Genomic DNA, 14,081 nt, shown 5'->3' with positions numbered 1-14,081 from the left:
TTTGAATAACATCGGGGAGACTTGCTTTACTTCTTTCTACGTTTCTCTAGTTTGAGACCAGTCCAATTTCATATAGGAGTTATTTGTATTCATTAATGTGCATTCAAATTCACACATAATCGTTTTCCCGAAGAGTAGACAATTGGAATCATTTATAAAGACACTAATTCATTTATAATCATTTACACTGATTTAAAAAAGTTACGGGTCAAGACAATTTCAAATTTGATCATTTCAATATGTGTCATCAATGCTTTAGATTTCATTCTAAGGCACTAAAGAGGTTCGCGAATGGTCTTACAAATCAACGAATGTACTTCTTAAGTTTGGGCAATGAAATTCAGAAATTGCGCAATCAATAAATAAAAAATGACCGATAGAATTGTTGAGTAACCAATTTCATTTTTGAGAGTTCAAATTAATGATGCGAAAATCGTTTGTTTTGATTAGCATTTGTATGCTCATAATAAGTGTATAATATTAATATATAAACATATTTATAATAATATTAATGGCAAAAGAAGCTGCTGAAAACTGCTTATCTAAAAAAAAGAGCCAATGGAGTAAAATAGAGAGTCAAAAGGGGCCTAAGCTTTCGATCCTAGCAGAATCTTCTTCGGATCGAGGCAAAATGACAATTTTTTGCCTTTGAAGAAGATTCTGCTAGGATATAAAGCTTAGGCCCCTTTTGACTCTTTATAATGATATTAGAATTGTTTGCATTATGACTATTTGTTTAGCCCAAATTAGAATTTCCACAATAGTTTTCATCATTTTAAAAACAATTTATACACTCTAAAAGTTTCTAAATTACAGGGATTTAAAATAAGTCCACATGGACTGTAGTTAGGGACCAATCGATTTCCGGATTTAGTTTGAATCCTTAAAGATTCATTTTAAATCTCGAAAGATTTAGATTTAAATCATTTGAGATTTAAATTTCAGTCTTTTATAGGATTAAAACTAAATCCAGAAATCGATTGGTCCCTAACTACAGTCCATTTGGACTTATTTTAAATCCCTGTAATTTAGAGTGTATTGCATATCTTTTGCAACTTTTGCGATTCCTTTACAAAGGTTAATTAGGACAATTTTATATTTTTCCTTTTCACCGTCGACAATGCTGGCTGTGTGGGCATTTATACTTCCTTCTTTTTATTGTTCTTTTCAAGTTTATTACAAGTCCCAAGGGCGGCCCAGGATCCCCCGGGGGGCATTTTGGACCAACAAACTGAAAAAAAGATCGAGTTTAAAAAATTACATGCTGCTTATCTAAATTGCATATAGTGGCTTGATAATTGTTTTAAGCGGAAAATACATTCAAGTGACAGGTAATGAAATACAATGACAAATACACGAGGCGATCATGGCTAACAATGCGTTATAAACTTGAATTAAATTACGTTATTTAGATGAAATTGAGCGGGAAAACCTATCATTCACCCACCGTCCTCTCTCTTAGGTTATTGTAGGCCTAATCTTCCTATCTGCCCATGCATTTCTTTACTCCTTCTATGTTTTTGTTTATATAATATAGGCCCTATTAAAACAATGATGATGATGATGACATTGATGAGAGTGCTGACTGTGGTAATTATCATCATCATCCTCCTCCTCCTATATCATCATCATCACCATCGTCATCCTCCTTCTCATCATATATCATCATCATCATCATTATCCATCATCATCATATCATCATCATTATCATCATCATCATCATCATCATCACCATCGTCATCCTCCTTTTCCTCATCCGTATCATCATCATCAACATCCATCATCATCATCATATCATCATCATTATCATCATCATTATTATCATAATCACCATCGTCATCCTCCTCCTCATCATCATATCATCATCATTATCCATCATCATCATTACTTATGGATACTTATGGAACTACTGACCGAAGTCATTATGACTCTTATATTCAGTTCCAAATTCCTATGGCTATTTAGGTTGGCCGGATCATGTCCTGGTGGGTCAGTGTCAAACTTGAACTTCACTGGCTCATATCTTGTCCAGTCCATCCTCGAATCACTATATGGGGGCACAAAATCATTACTGAGACTATTCCATGTTTTTCTCATTCTTATAAGATTTCTTATTTTCCTCAGTGACTGATCTTATAATGGGATAAAAAAAAATTATCACGACCTCTATCTGGTAGGCCCCCGGGGGTAGGCCCATGCAACTCAGAACTAACTCAAATCTGGCACTACTCGCTCCTGGTCCCTGCACATGTCTGTCATATCTATGAAATAACTTGTAAGTTTCAATCATATCCCCTCGAGCATGGCGGTATGTAATTAGTTGGATCAATCTCTGTTCGGATATGGAAGTGGTTTGTTGTCCTTTTACCTCATAAACCAATTTAGTGGCCCTTAATTCTTTGTACATTTTATTTCAAGTAAGGACTCCATACGGCATGCATACTCTAAATGTGGTCTGATCATCATCATCATGCATCATCATCATCATCATCATCATCATCATCACCATCATCATCGTCATCATCAAATGACGAGAAATAAAATGGGTGTACGTTATATACATTCACCTTTTCTATAGGAACCCCCAAATTAGCGTACCATACATCAAGATGGCAGCTTCTTCAGAAAACATGATTAAAAAACATTTCGAGAAGAATTGTCGAACAAAAGAACATAATGGGGTTCACTCATCGAAAGTTCATTCTGTTGCGTGGAATTGTGATGGCACTATGCTTGCATCCGGATCGTTTGATAGAAATGTCTGTGTCTTTTCGCTGGATAGAGATAGGATGGTGAGTTATTTAAGAGATATGACTGACTGCTGCGCCGCGTCGCGTCGCTGCACTCTCGCTAACCCAGGCCAGGGAGCTTCGGCCGCGCCGGCCCACGAAGCGGGCGCGGGCTGGAGCCCAGGTCAGGACTCATCCATGTAGTTGGCAGACACACATGGGTACTCTCCAAAATGGGGTAGCCATAGCACCCAAATTAAAATTTAAACGGAAAAAAGAAATTATGCATTTACCTCGATTAATTCGCAGAATCTTGACATTGAGGCTAGCCTGCGCGGCCGCGGAGGCTTCTTCTGGGGAGTAAAAAAAATCATTAAAATATCACTTTTGTGACCAAAATTACTTATTTCAATACAGATTACAGTTGCAATTTATTTTTCATTAGCAACTTGGGAATAATTTTTGTATTCCAGAGCGCTCAAAAACTTGAATTTTGGGCATGTTTTTGTGTACGCCCTCTATTGGTGGAAAGTAATATTAAAATTATGGAGATATAATTTTGGTCACAAAAGTGATATTTTAATGATTTTTTAAAGTGTGTGCTCTATACAGCATTGGCATACCATAGTCCTACCTGTAGATTCTCCACAGGCCAGATGGTAGCAGTGAACAAGTGGCTTACTCCCGAGTCCCCACGAAGCCTGGCGCTTGTATATATAGGCTTCCACGCTCCAAGGGAAAAGGCAAATATAAAAATGCGCCAAACTGCTAGTTTTGTTTAGAATATTATGAGGTTAACACTTCTGTACATACTATAGGGCCTATATCGGTTGGCAACGTTTGGCAAAAAAATGGATAGTTATGGTTACAAAGTGACAACAAAATGCGATAAAATAAAAGTAGAAGAGAGTTTATTACATTTGTTGTCATCGCCATCTTTGATTTTTTGTTAATGCAACCTAGTTATGTGACACGTATAGAGGGCGGCAAAATCATGAGCGGTGCTAGATTAAAAAGTGCTAAAATGTCCCGCTTTAACCACTGAACTGAAAATACGTATTTCTAATTCAGTGGTTGAAGCTTCCGCTTTGGTCTCTGTTATGTTGGTTGTTCCGCTGAACTCTGTTGGCTGCACTCACCAATTAGAAAAATAAAAAAATGTTTAAAAACTCCTTGAAACAGACGGCTGCCAGCTGTCTAAGGTGCAGAATGCGATCAGCAACAGCATCAATATTGAGGGGGAAAAATCAATCAATACCTTTATACCACATCTACTTGAAAAGTACAGTTGTGTCTGCAGTCAAGTATCCAGGTCTATCATGCAGGGCCTTGATTAATAGCTTGAAGGTAGAAGTTACTAAAGTAAGTCAAAGTAGTACATCCCTTATGATCCCTGTAATTCCAGATAAACTTGCAAGTTGTATAAAGTAGACCTTTCTGTAAGTTGAATATTCACCCAAGTTGAAGCACTTTTTAGACCAGATTATGCAAAACATGTACTCATATTCCTCGTTTAAGTCTAATTTGTGGGAAAGTTACTGGTACATGGGCTATCTTTATTGCAGATTATTTTTTGAATAATTCTGAAAAAGACCCATTGTCAATGCACACCCATTCAAGGCAAGTGAGGGGAGGAATTCTTGCCAGGAATATTGCATTCAATGGAAACAAAATCAAATCTCTCTCCATGTTCAACTACAGATGATTCTTAAAGACATCACATTACAAGCTGTATTCTCGTTATGAATTTATCTTCACCGTAGACCAGAGAAGCAACATACAAGGGTCATGTCGGCAGTGTGGATCAGCTGTGCTGGCATCCCAGAAACCCGGATGTGTTTGTGACCGCATCGGGAGACAAGACGATCAGGATATGGGATACCAGGTCTGCCAAGTCTATATCAACTATAGCTACAAAGGGTATGCTCAACTATTTTTGATTTTTTGCTTTTTTTTGTACACTGGCCCAATGGAAACCAGTCTGTTTGGGCTTTTTAACCACGTTTGAATAATGATAATAATGTAGGTATATTTACCAAGGGAAGCCACATCAGTTCTGAAAACTGTTCTCCCAGCGGGCCCTGCTATCATTATTACCCCGGCTTTAGCTGGGCTGCCCAGGTGCAAAGCATTTCAAGGAATATCCCCTACCGGGTACCCATTAAACATACCTGGGTTGAGTGCAGCACAGTGTGGATAAAATTCTTGCTCAAGGAAATTATGGCTGAGATTTGAACCCACGACCTTCTGTTTCAATGTCAGAAGATTAATCCACTGGGTCACAATGCAAAGGACCAATCAATTGCTGTGTTGTATTCTGTGATACCCATAGGCTTTGTCCTTGGACCAGCATGCTGGTTTGAGTAGATAATTGATTATTTGAGTTTTAGAGAGAGCAAGGGTAGGCCTATTGAGTGTAATATCAATTGTTTAATTAGGAGAGATGTTGCGATTCTAAACTTGTGAAGTTTTCAGCTTGCAAATTGTCAAAAGGTTGATGTTAAGGTCAGATAGTACCTTATTATTTATTAAAATTGAATGGTCATAATAGTTACCAGCAACCTGTAACATCAAAAAATCCCAAATTATTTAGAATCGATTGTAATTGACTGTACATGTATTGCCATAAACCCACACTCACTTGTAAAATATTATTGATTGATTGATTTAATGTTTCAGGGTCAAGGTGTGATGTACTGAATTGTGCTTCTACCATCATACAAATATGATACTGGAAGAGCAACAATAAGGAGCTACTTTAGACTAGATTATAATGTCCATATCCATGGATTGGGAAAATGTCATGATTTGAGTTTTTCATATCCTTGCATTTCATTAGGTGAGAACATCAACATCTGCTGGAGTCCTAACGAGCAGTACATTGCCGTCGGCAACAAGGATGACCTGGTGACCTTTGTAGATGCTAGATCTAATCGTATCATCAGCGAGGAACAATTCAAGTACGAAGTGAATGAGATCTCTTGGAACAACGACAGTGATCTCTTCTTCTTAACAAATGGTCATGGTCACATCAACATCCTAAGGTATCTCCTACTTTTGCAAATTAATTCTTTCATGTATTTTATATGTTTGTCTAACCGGACAAGAAGCCATTTCAGAAAGAGTTAGTGGGGGCATCGTGGTCTAGTGGTTACGAATCTCGTCTTTCAATGAGAGGGACAAGGGTTCAAATCCCAGCCATGGCGTAGTTTCCTTCAGCAAGAAATTGATCCACATTGTGCTGCACTCAACCCAGGTGAGGTGAATGGGTACCCGGCAGGATTAATTTCTTAAATGCACCAAGTGCTTGTATCAGCTGGAGCTACAGCAGGGGTAATATATAGTGCGCCATTGAACAGGAAACTAGATCAATTGGCCGGTGCCTCATAAATGCTATATATTATTATTATTGTACGACAAATAACACTTGTATCCTTGAATGTGTGCGGTAACTGTGGAAGGCATCACTGCAGTTGGTGATGTCATTTTCAAAGCATTTGAACTCTTGTGTTTTTATCAATGAAATTACCAGTGAAACCTTTCTATTAAGTTCATCCAGAGGAAACAGCGAATGTGCCTACATACCGTCGACAGGTGACCTTTATTGACAGGTTCTTCAAAACATATTCTTTCCAAATGGGAAGCAATTTTAGGGAGGGCCACTAAAGACAGCTGGCCATTAAGACAGACCTGACTGTATTGAATACTATGATACCTGAAACATCTTGTGTGTTGAACCAACTTGAAGTTACCTTGAAGGCCACACCTGGGCTCCATAACACAAAGATCAGCAATCAATTACTAAATGGACTGACCAATCATTATCTATGTTACACGCGCATTTGGTTTAAAATTTTGCCCCGGAACCAATCAGTGCGGTTCTTTCATATTTGCAATTCATCGCAATACTTTGTGTTACGGAACCCTGTTCATCATAGCAGGGTATATACACTGTACAGTTGAATGTATGGTGTGGCAGGGTCAAGGATGTCCCAGGGGATCCATTTAAAGACCCAGGTTTGACAATTCTTTCTTGAAATTGAGGAATGTGGGAGCATCAGTGGCGGACTGGGGAAGCTTATTCTATCTGTTTATTACTCTTTGGCTATAGAAGTGTTTCCTGAGGTCAAGGCGGTTTCTTGTTTTGGCAAATTTCATATAATGGCCCCTTGTTCTGAGTGTAATATATATAAAGTTTAGTCTCTTATTTAGTTTTGGCAAGTTCTTTTAATGTTTCTTTATTTTTCTAAATATATTTTGTTCAGCTTTCCAGACCTGAAACCTCTGCAGGAACTCAGTGCCCACCCAGCTAACTGCATATGCATTGAGTTTGATCCAACCGGAAGGTACTTTGCCACAGGAAGTGCCGATGCCCTGGTGAGCCTTTGGGATGTTCCCGAGCTGGTTTGTGTCAGGACCTTCTCAAGGTCAGTAATATAAGAACAAATGACATTTTCTCTGAGTGTTGTTATTTTTATGACCTTTTGTATTAAACCATTGGAAGTTCAGAGGGGTTATTTTGGATCTGAAAAATAAACAGGGGACCGTTTCATCAACACTTTTGTCTGACAAGTTGTCAGATCTGACATCTTTCCTTGATTCTGATTGGCTGAGAGGCACTGTTACTATAGTAACTCTCGGATAAAATGAGACTTGTCGGATAAAACGTCCGACAAGTCCTTTCATGAAACGCTCCCCTGGTTTCAAATGTTGTGTCTTAGTACAGTGATGGTCACTCTGAAAACCTTATGTTAAGGCTACTAATGAGTGAATTCTGCATATGTCTCTCTACCTTTTGCAAGTCAAATACTTGCCCATATTGAAAATATTTTCATACCTGATAATACAAAGTATAAAAATATCATAAACCTCTTCTGCAAGTTAAAAACTAACCCAAAATGAAACAAGTGAAATGCCTCTGGCCGTCTCACCTGCATCACGCGGTTCAATATAGTAGCAGTGCTGACTTTGAAAACTACTCTTACTCGCACAAGATCTTCAATGATACATGGTTACTCTTATGTCCACTTTTTATGAACTAGACCAATAAACTTACAGAGATATGATGGTTATTCAACAAAAAACCCCAACATGGCCAAAGTTCATTGACCTTACATGACCTTTGACCTTCATCATGTGACCTGAAACTCGCACAGGATGTTCAGTGATACTTGATTACTCTTATGTCCAAGTTTCATGAATCAGATCCATAAACTTTCAAAGTTATGATGGTAATTCAACAGATACACCCAATTCGGCCAAAGTTCATTGACCTTTGACCCTGGTCATGTGACCTGAAATGCGCACAGGATGTTTAGTGATACTTGATTACTCTAATGCAGGCCTCGAAATAGGATTTTTTTTGGGGGGGCCACTTTTTTGAGTGGCACTTTTTCACTGAGGCCAGGCAGCAGAGGGCACCAAGGCCATACAGAGGGGCACCCAGGCCACTTTTTAAGGGGCATGTAATAAATTATTTGTAGGTGTTACAGTTTTGCGGCGTGGGGAGGGGGGGGGATTTCCATAGTCGATGTTATACATCAGATTCATTACCAAACCACATTATTTACTTAAGAAAAAATGAACTTTAATAGTCTGACAACACTCACTGTATAAGGTTTTAAAAGAAAGTTTCATTATTCTTCAGAATCACTTCAGGACAGGATAACACATCATTGCATTGCTTTGAGTCTTGAATTTGACATCCAACATGTAACATGTACATATTAACAAATCAAGTAGAAGTACCTCTGGTAGAAGTAAATTAATTTCATCCCATTCTTTATCCAAATTACCTCATGGCATGTACTTGTACGGATATATCGGAGGGAGGGGGGTGTTTCATAAAGCTGTTCGTAAGTTACGAACGACTTTACGCACGACTGGTGATACCTTCTTGAGCTACATGTAATTAAATGTGAATCTGATTAGCACCCAAGAAAGTATCACCGGTCGTTCGTAAGTTGTTCGTAACTGACGAACAGCTTTATGAAACACTCCCATTCAAAGTACTGTACTTACGCATCGCGCGCGCTCGCTAGGACAGTACAGCGTGCACGACATTTGTGTAGTACACATACGGAGCTCGCGCTCGTCCATTCTTATGCTGCAGCTTACATAGCATATGTAAAGCGCGCTAGCGGCCGGCCGGCCGGCCAGCTGTGTATAGCTAGCTCATCGTTCGGCGCGGCTTCGGACTAGACTGCATACATGCACTGGACGTCGCTGGTAAAGCTAAGGTATTGAATACTTTTTGAGATCGGAGAAAAGTTTTCCTCGCTCAGAAAAAAAGGTGCAGACTTTAAAAAGGGACACATTATATATCAGAAAAAGGGCACCACGGCCATATAAAAAAGGGCACATTTTTAGTGGCCATAACTTTTAGCAAAAAGAAGAAGGGCATGACAGCCAGTAATGGGGGCATCGACGGCCATGGCCGTATTTCGAGGCCTGCTAATGTCCAAGTTTAACGAACTAGACCAATAAACTTTCAAAGTTATGATGGTAATTCAACAGATACCCCCAATTCGGCCAAAGTTCATTGACCCTAAATGACCTTTGACCTTAATCATGAGACCTGAAACTTGCACAAAATGTTCAGTGATGCTTGATTACTATTATGTCCAAGTTTCATGAATCAGATCCATAAACTTTCAAAGTTATGATGGGAATTCAACAGATACCCCCAATTCGGCCAAAGTTCATTGACCCTAAATGACCTTTGACCTTGGTCATGTGACATGAAACTCTAATAGGATGTTCAGTGATACTTGATTAACCTTATGGCCAAGTTTCATGAACTAGGTCCATATACTTTTTAAGTTATGATGTCATTTCAAAAACTTAACCTCAGGTTAAGATTTGATGTTGCCGCCGTCGGAAAAGCGGCGCCTATAGTCTCACTCTGCTATGCATGTGAGACAAAAAAATCATACCTGATTATACAAAATATGCAAATATCATAAACCTCTTCTGAAGTGAAATTTCCTCCGAGGTCAACCAGATTTATTTGGTCCGAAGAGATTTGACTTGGGCAGAGTTACTGTTATAATTCTTAATATGATTATAAAAATTTAAAGCATTTTCACATGATCAATTAACTACAATCAAAAAGTTATTCAATTGTGGGACAGTTGGTGTTTTATCATCTGGGCTCCATATCACAAAGCTTAGCATTTGATCATGAACTAATTTTTGCAATTGCATTGACTACAATATACAAGCAATCATGAAATTCACTTGTATGATCAGTCGCTAAAGCTTTGTGTTCCAGGCCCAAGAACATGTCCTCTACAGACCATTGAATGAGTTTGCCTTTTTCAAATTATTCTAACAGGTTAGACTGGCCTGTACGTGCCTTGAGCTTCAGCCATGATGGGCAGCTCTTGGCATCTGCCTCTGAAGATCTCATCATAGATGTGGCTCATGTCGAAACAGGTAAATCTTAAATACTTTATACAAATACTCATCTTAATTTTTTGTATTATCATTGACTGGATATTGAATCCCTGTTTCATGAAACTTGATATTGATGGCAACTAGAAATGTATTTGATTTGCCACGGGGCCAATACAATAGATTATAACATTTATTTATCAATAACAGGCTTTGAGAAACAGTCCAGATTGAATTAAAAGTACTTGGCTCAAATAAAAGCAAAGCAACCTTTTCGTATGCATTTTAAGTTTAACAACAGCAGGTACTTCTTGAAATTTAACGTTAATTTACAATGGAAACCAGGCGAGACAAGATTTTAGGAGTTTCAAAATTAACTTTGGTACTTGGGGAATCTCATTATACGAGGAATAAAATATATTGAAGAGCTGGGTTCAGTAATGTTACATTATTTTATCAAGAATACTGTAGAAAATTTGATCAAGAGCCTCAGCTAGATTTATGCTGTGTTTCCACTGGACTTAAAAAAAGTTCCGTTCAATTCTTCTTTTTTTTTTTTTGCTGCTCAGGTGAAAAGGTAACGGAAGTCCACTGCGAATCGCCGACCTTCACCGTAGCCTGGCACCCCAAGAGGTACCTGCTTGCATTCGCCTGTGACGACAAGGACAAGTATAACAGAGAGAGGGATGCGGGTAGCATCAAACTGTTTGGATTACCCAGCGATTGACCGTAAGAACACCATGGCAACTTGTGATCAGAACTCTTGATGGAGAGGATTTGAGAAACAATGCAAAGGCAATCTGTGACAGATGACAGACGGGCTCTGGCAACAAATGGATAATCTGCATGTTAAGCCAAACATGAAGCCTAACCTTCAAACTTAATAAACACTAACAGGGACTAATTTTACTTCTCAAATTTCATTAGCATTTGTGGTTGCTAGAGAAAAGCTTTCAAATATGTTCTGTACAGTTCTATGTAAAAAATTGCTACACAAGTGAAATTTTGTGTAGCTGTCATGAAATTATGTGGAGCAAATTGCAATGGGATACCAGGGGTCTGTTGCAGAAAGAGTTGCGTTTAAACGCAAGTCAAAAAATCAATCGCAAGTCCCAAATACGCACTGTTGATTGGCTGAAAATGAAGTTGCGCATTAATTTTTCGGGTTGCGTTTGATTGCAACTCTTTCTGCAACGGGCCCCTGGGGCCCGTTGCAGAAAGAGTTGCAATCAAACAGAAAGAGTTGCAATCAAACAGGAAAATTATCCCCTGACTGATTTTTCTCTTTTATGTTTTTCCAAAGGAACTGTTGCTGTTCTAGCGGCATGAGCGTCTCAGGACAGTGTGGGTGCTCAATGAGACCTCACTATTATTATTATTATTATTTCCATTATTTTTGAACCAAAAACTCTATTACACTCCTAACTCTAACCCTATGCACTCTGAACTATTAAGAGAGGAGCAAAAGTTGTGGGAGTATATGTCAGGTCACTGACAGAAGATGTAATGTAGGTATTGAAAGTTGGTGTCTAAAGGCAGTCCGTTGGCAGCGAAAGTGTGTTTCTATGTTGTCCAGTGCAGATTTGTGTATGCAGAGATATCCCCATTGTCAAGACTAGCTTGGAAGCACATTTGACGAGCAAGGTATACAAGGGGCTACTGAGGTTCAGCTGATGCTAGGTGCAGGTGCAACACAGCGTTCACTTTCATATTTCCACTTGGCCGACTTATACATGTAGTTTAACTTGCCCGTTTCTTCTTGTATCACTTTTAACCAGAAACCATTTGGTCTGTCTGAATAGGTAAACTAGTTACAAACTTTAATAGTCAATATTAGGTTAAGTAGAAAAAGTGAATAAAATTGATTGATTAGACTGGACTGAGGAGCAATTTTGCCAAGGTGACAGAAGGTCAAAACAATTGCCTTCTCCTTTATACTGAAGATGCAAGACAATCTAAGGATGGGACCAAGTCATAAAAAAAAACATCTTGAGCAAAATCTATCTATCCCAAAATAGGTTGTATTTGTCACCAAAGTCGTAATTGTCTTTATGTGAATAGGCCTGTTTGTATGAGCGACTGTAATCTTGTGTCATCTAATGACTCAGTAAGCAAAGCTTACTTTTGCTTTTTCTACCTAAATGATCAGTGCTTGACAAATCTGTGCTGCATGTATTTTATTCCATAAGTAAGTGGATTGAGCAAGAGAAAGGTTCAGTTAGCCCACAAAGCAATCTATTTTAGGGAGAAATCCAACGGATATATTTTTGAACCAAAATAGAGGTGAGTGTTTTTCATTGCAGTCAAGCTGGAATGAATTGTGAGGATGTGTTGTCATATTTAGTATGGCTAAGAAAGTTTGATCAACAGATTTTGATACATGTATTCATTTCATATTTCTAACAAAATTGAAAACAAACAATTTGTCACATTTTTCTTGAAGCATCACTGAGCTGCACTTCTGCACTTTTTTTTCCAGGATTAATCTGTAAGTGCATCATTTTTGTCACATTTGAATTTCTCCCAGCCATGACAGATAAAAGTGACCAAAAGTTTGTGAGAAATTTTAAAATTTTCTTCATTGATATTTGTCATGTTTGGTATTATGTTCTGTAAATAATTTTGATAAAAAATAAAACTGATACGGGAAAGTATAGTAAACAAAGCTTCTTGAAGTGATCTTTCAGTTGTATTCTTTGATGTTGAGGAAAGGTAGATTTAAAATAGGAATTGCATGTATGTACAACCCCAAATACCGAAATTTGTAATGCTCTCAAATGTTTAATGCGTGGGTAATTCATTAAGTCATTCAACTATGGAGAAATTAGTTTCCAGATGTATAGATAATAATTATCAGAAATGTGATTCAGCGAAATCCAATTTAATGTAAATGCTCAAGGTTCACAGGTGAAAACAGCGAAACAAAACAACGTAAAAATCCAGAGTTAATTCCTCATTTTTGTCTCACCTGCGAAGCAGAGTGAGACTATAGGCGCCGCTTTTCCGACGGCGGCGGCGGCGGCGTCAACATCAAATCTTAACCTGAGGTTAAGTTTTTGAAATGACATCATAACTTAGAAAGTATATGGACCTAGTTCATGAAACTTGGCCATAAGGTTAATCAAGTATTACTGAACATCCTATTAAAGTTTCATGTCACATGACCAAGGTCAAAGGTCATTTAGGGTCAATGAACTTAGACCATGTTGGAGGAATCAACATCGAAATCTTAACCTGAGGTTAAGTTTTTGAAATGTCATCATAACTTAGAAAATATATGGACTTAGTTCATGAAACTTGGACATAAGGTTAATCAACTATCACTGAACATCCTGCACGAGTTTCACGTCACATGACCAAGGTCAAAGGTCATTTAGGGTCAATGAACTTTGGCCGAATTGGGGATATCTGTTGAATTCCCATCATAACTTTGAAAGTTTATGGATCTGATTCATGAAACTTGGACATAATAGTAATCAAGCATCACTGAATATTTTGTGCAAGTTTCAGGTCTCATGATTAAGGTCAAAGGTCATTTAGGGTCAATGAACTTTGGCCGAATTGGGGGTATCTGTTGAATTACCATCATAACTTTGAAAGTTTATTAGTCTACTTCATTAAACTTGGACATATGAGTAATCAAATATCACTGAACATCCTGTGCGCGTTTCAGGTCACATGACCAAGGTCAAAGGTCAATGAACTTTGGCCGAACTGGGTGTATCAGTTGAATTACCATCAAAACTGAAAGTTTATGGATCTGATTCATGAAACTTGTACATAAGAGTAATCAAGTATCACTGAACATCCTGTGCGAGTTTCAGGTCACATGATCAAGGTCAAAGGTCATGTAAGGTCAATGAACTTTGGCCATGTTGGGGTTTTTTGTTGAATAACCATCATATCTCTGTAAGTTTATTGGTCTAGTTCATAAAAAGTGGACATAAGAGTAACCAT

At 38.1% G+C, this 14,081-nt stretch overlaps 1 protein-coding gene across 1 annotated transcript; it reads left to right on the top strand.

The window, feature by feature from the left end:
* Positions 1 to 2,603: 2,603 nt before the first annotated feature.
* On the top strand, positions 2,604 to 11,221 carry LOC121425573 (THO complex subunit 3-like). Its single transcript, XM_041621664.1, has 6 exons — positions 2,604 to 2,792; positions 4,493 to 4,649; positions 5,569 to 5,773; positions 6,995 to 7,156; positions 10,066 to 10,166; positions 10,694 to 11,221. Exons 1-6 carry the CDS (start codon positions 2,610 to 2,612, stop codon positions 10,849 to 10,851), a joined length of 966 nt encoding a protein of 321 aa, XP_041477598.1. The 5' UTR covers positions 2,604 to 2,609; the 3' UTR covers positions 10,852 to 11,221.
* The last annotated feature ends 2,860 nt before the right edge of the window (positions 11,222 to 14,081 follow it).

Source organism: Lytechinus variegatus, chromosome 12 (assembly GCF_018143015.1).
Source record: "Lytechinus variegatus isolate NC3 chromosome 12, Lvar_3.0, whole genome shotgun sequence".
Classification (NCBI taxonomy): domain Eukaryota; kingdom Metazoa; phylum Echinodermata; class Echinoidea; order Temnopleuroida; family Toxopneustidae; genus Lytechinus; species Lytechinus variegatus.
Note: the sequence above shows the minus strand (reverse complement) of the source record. Positions and strands in the feature narration are given on the sequence as shown.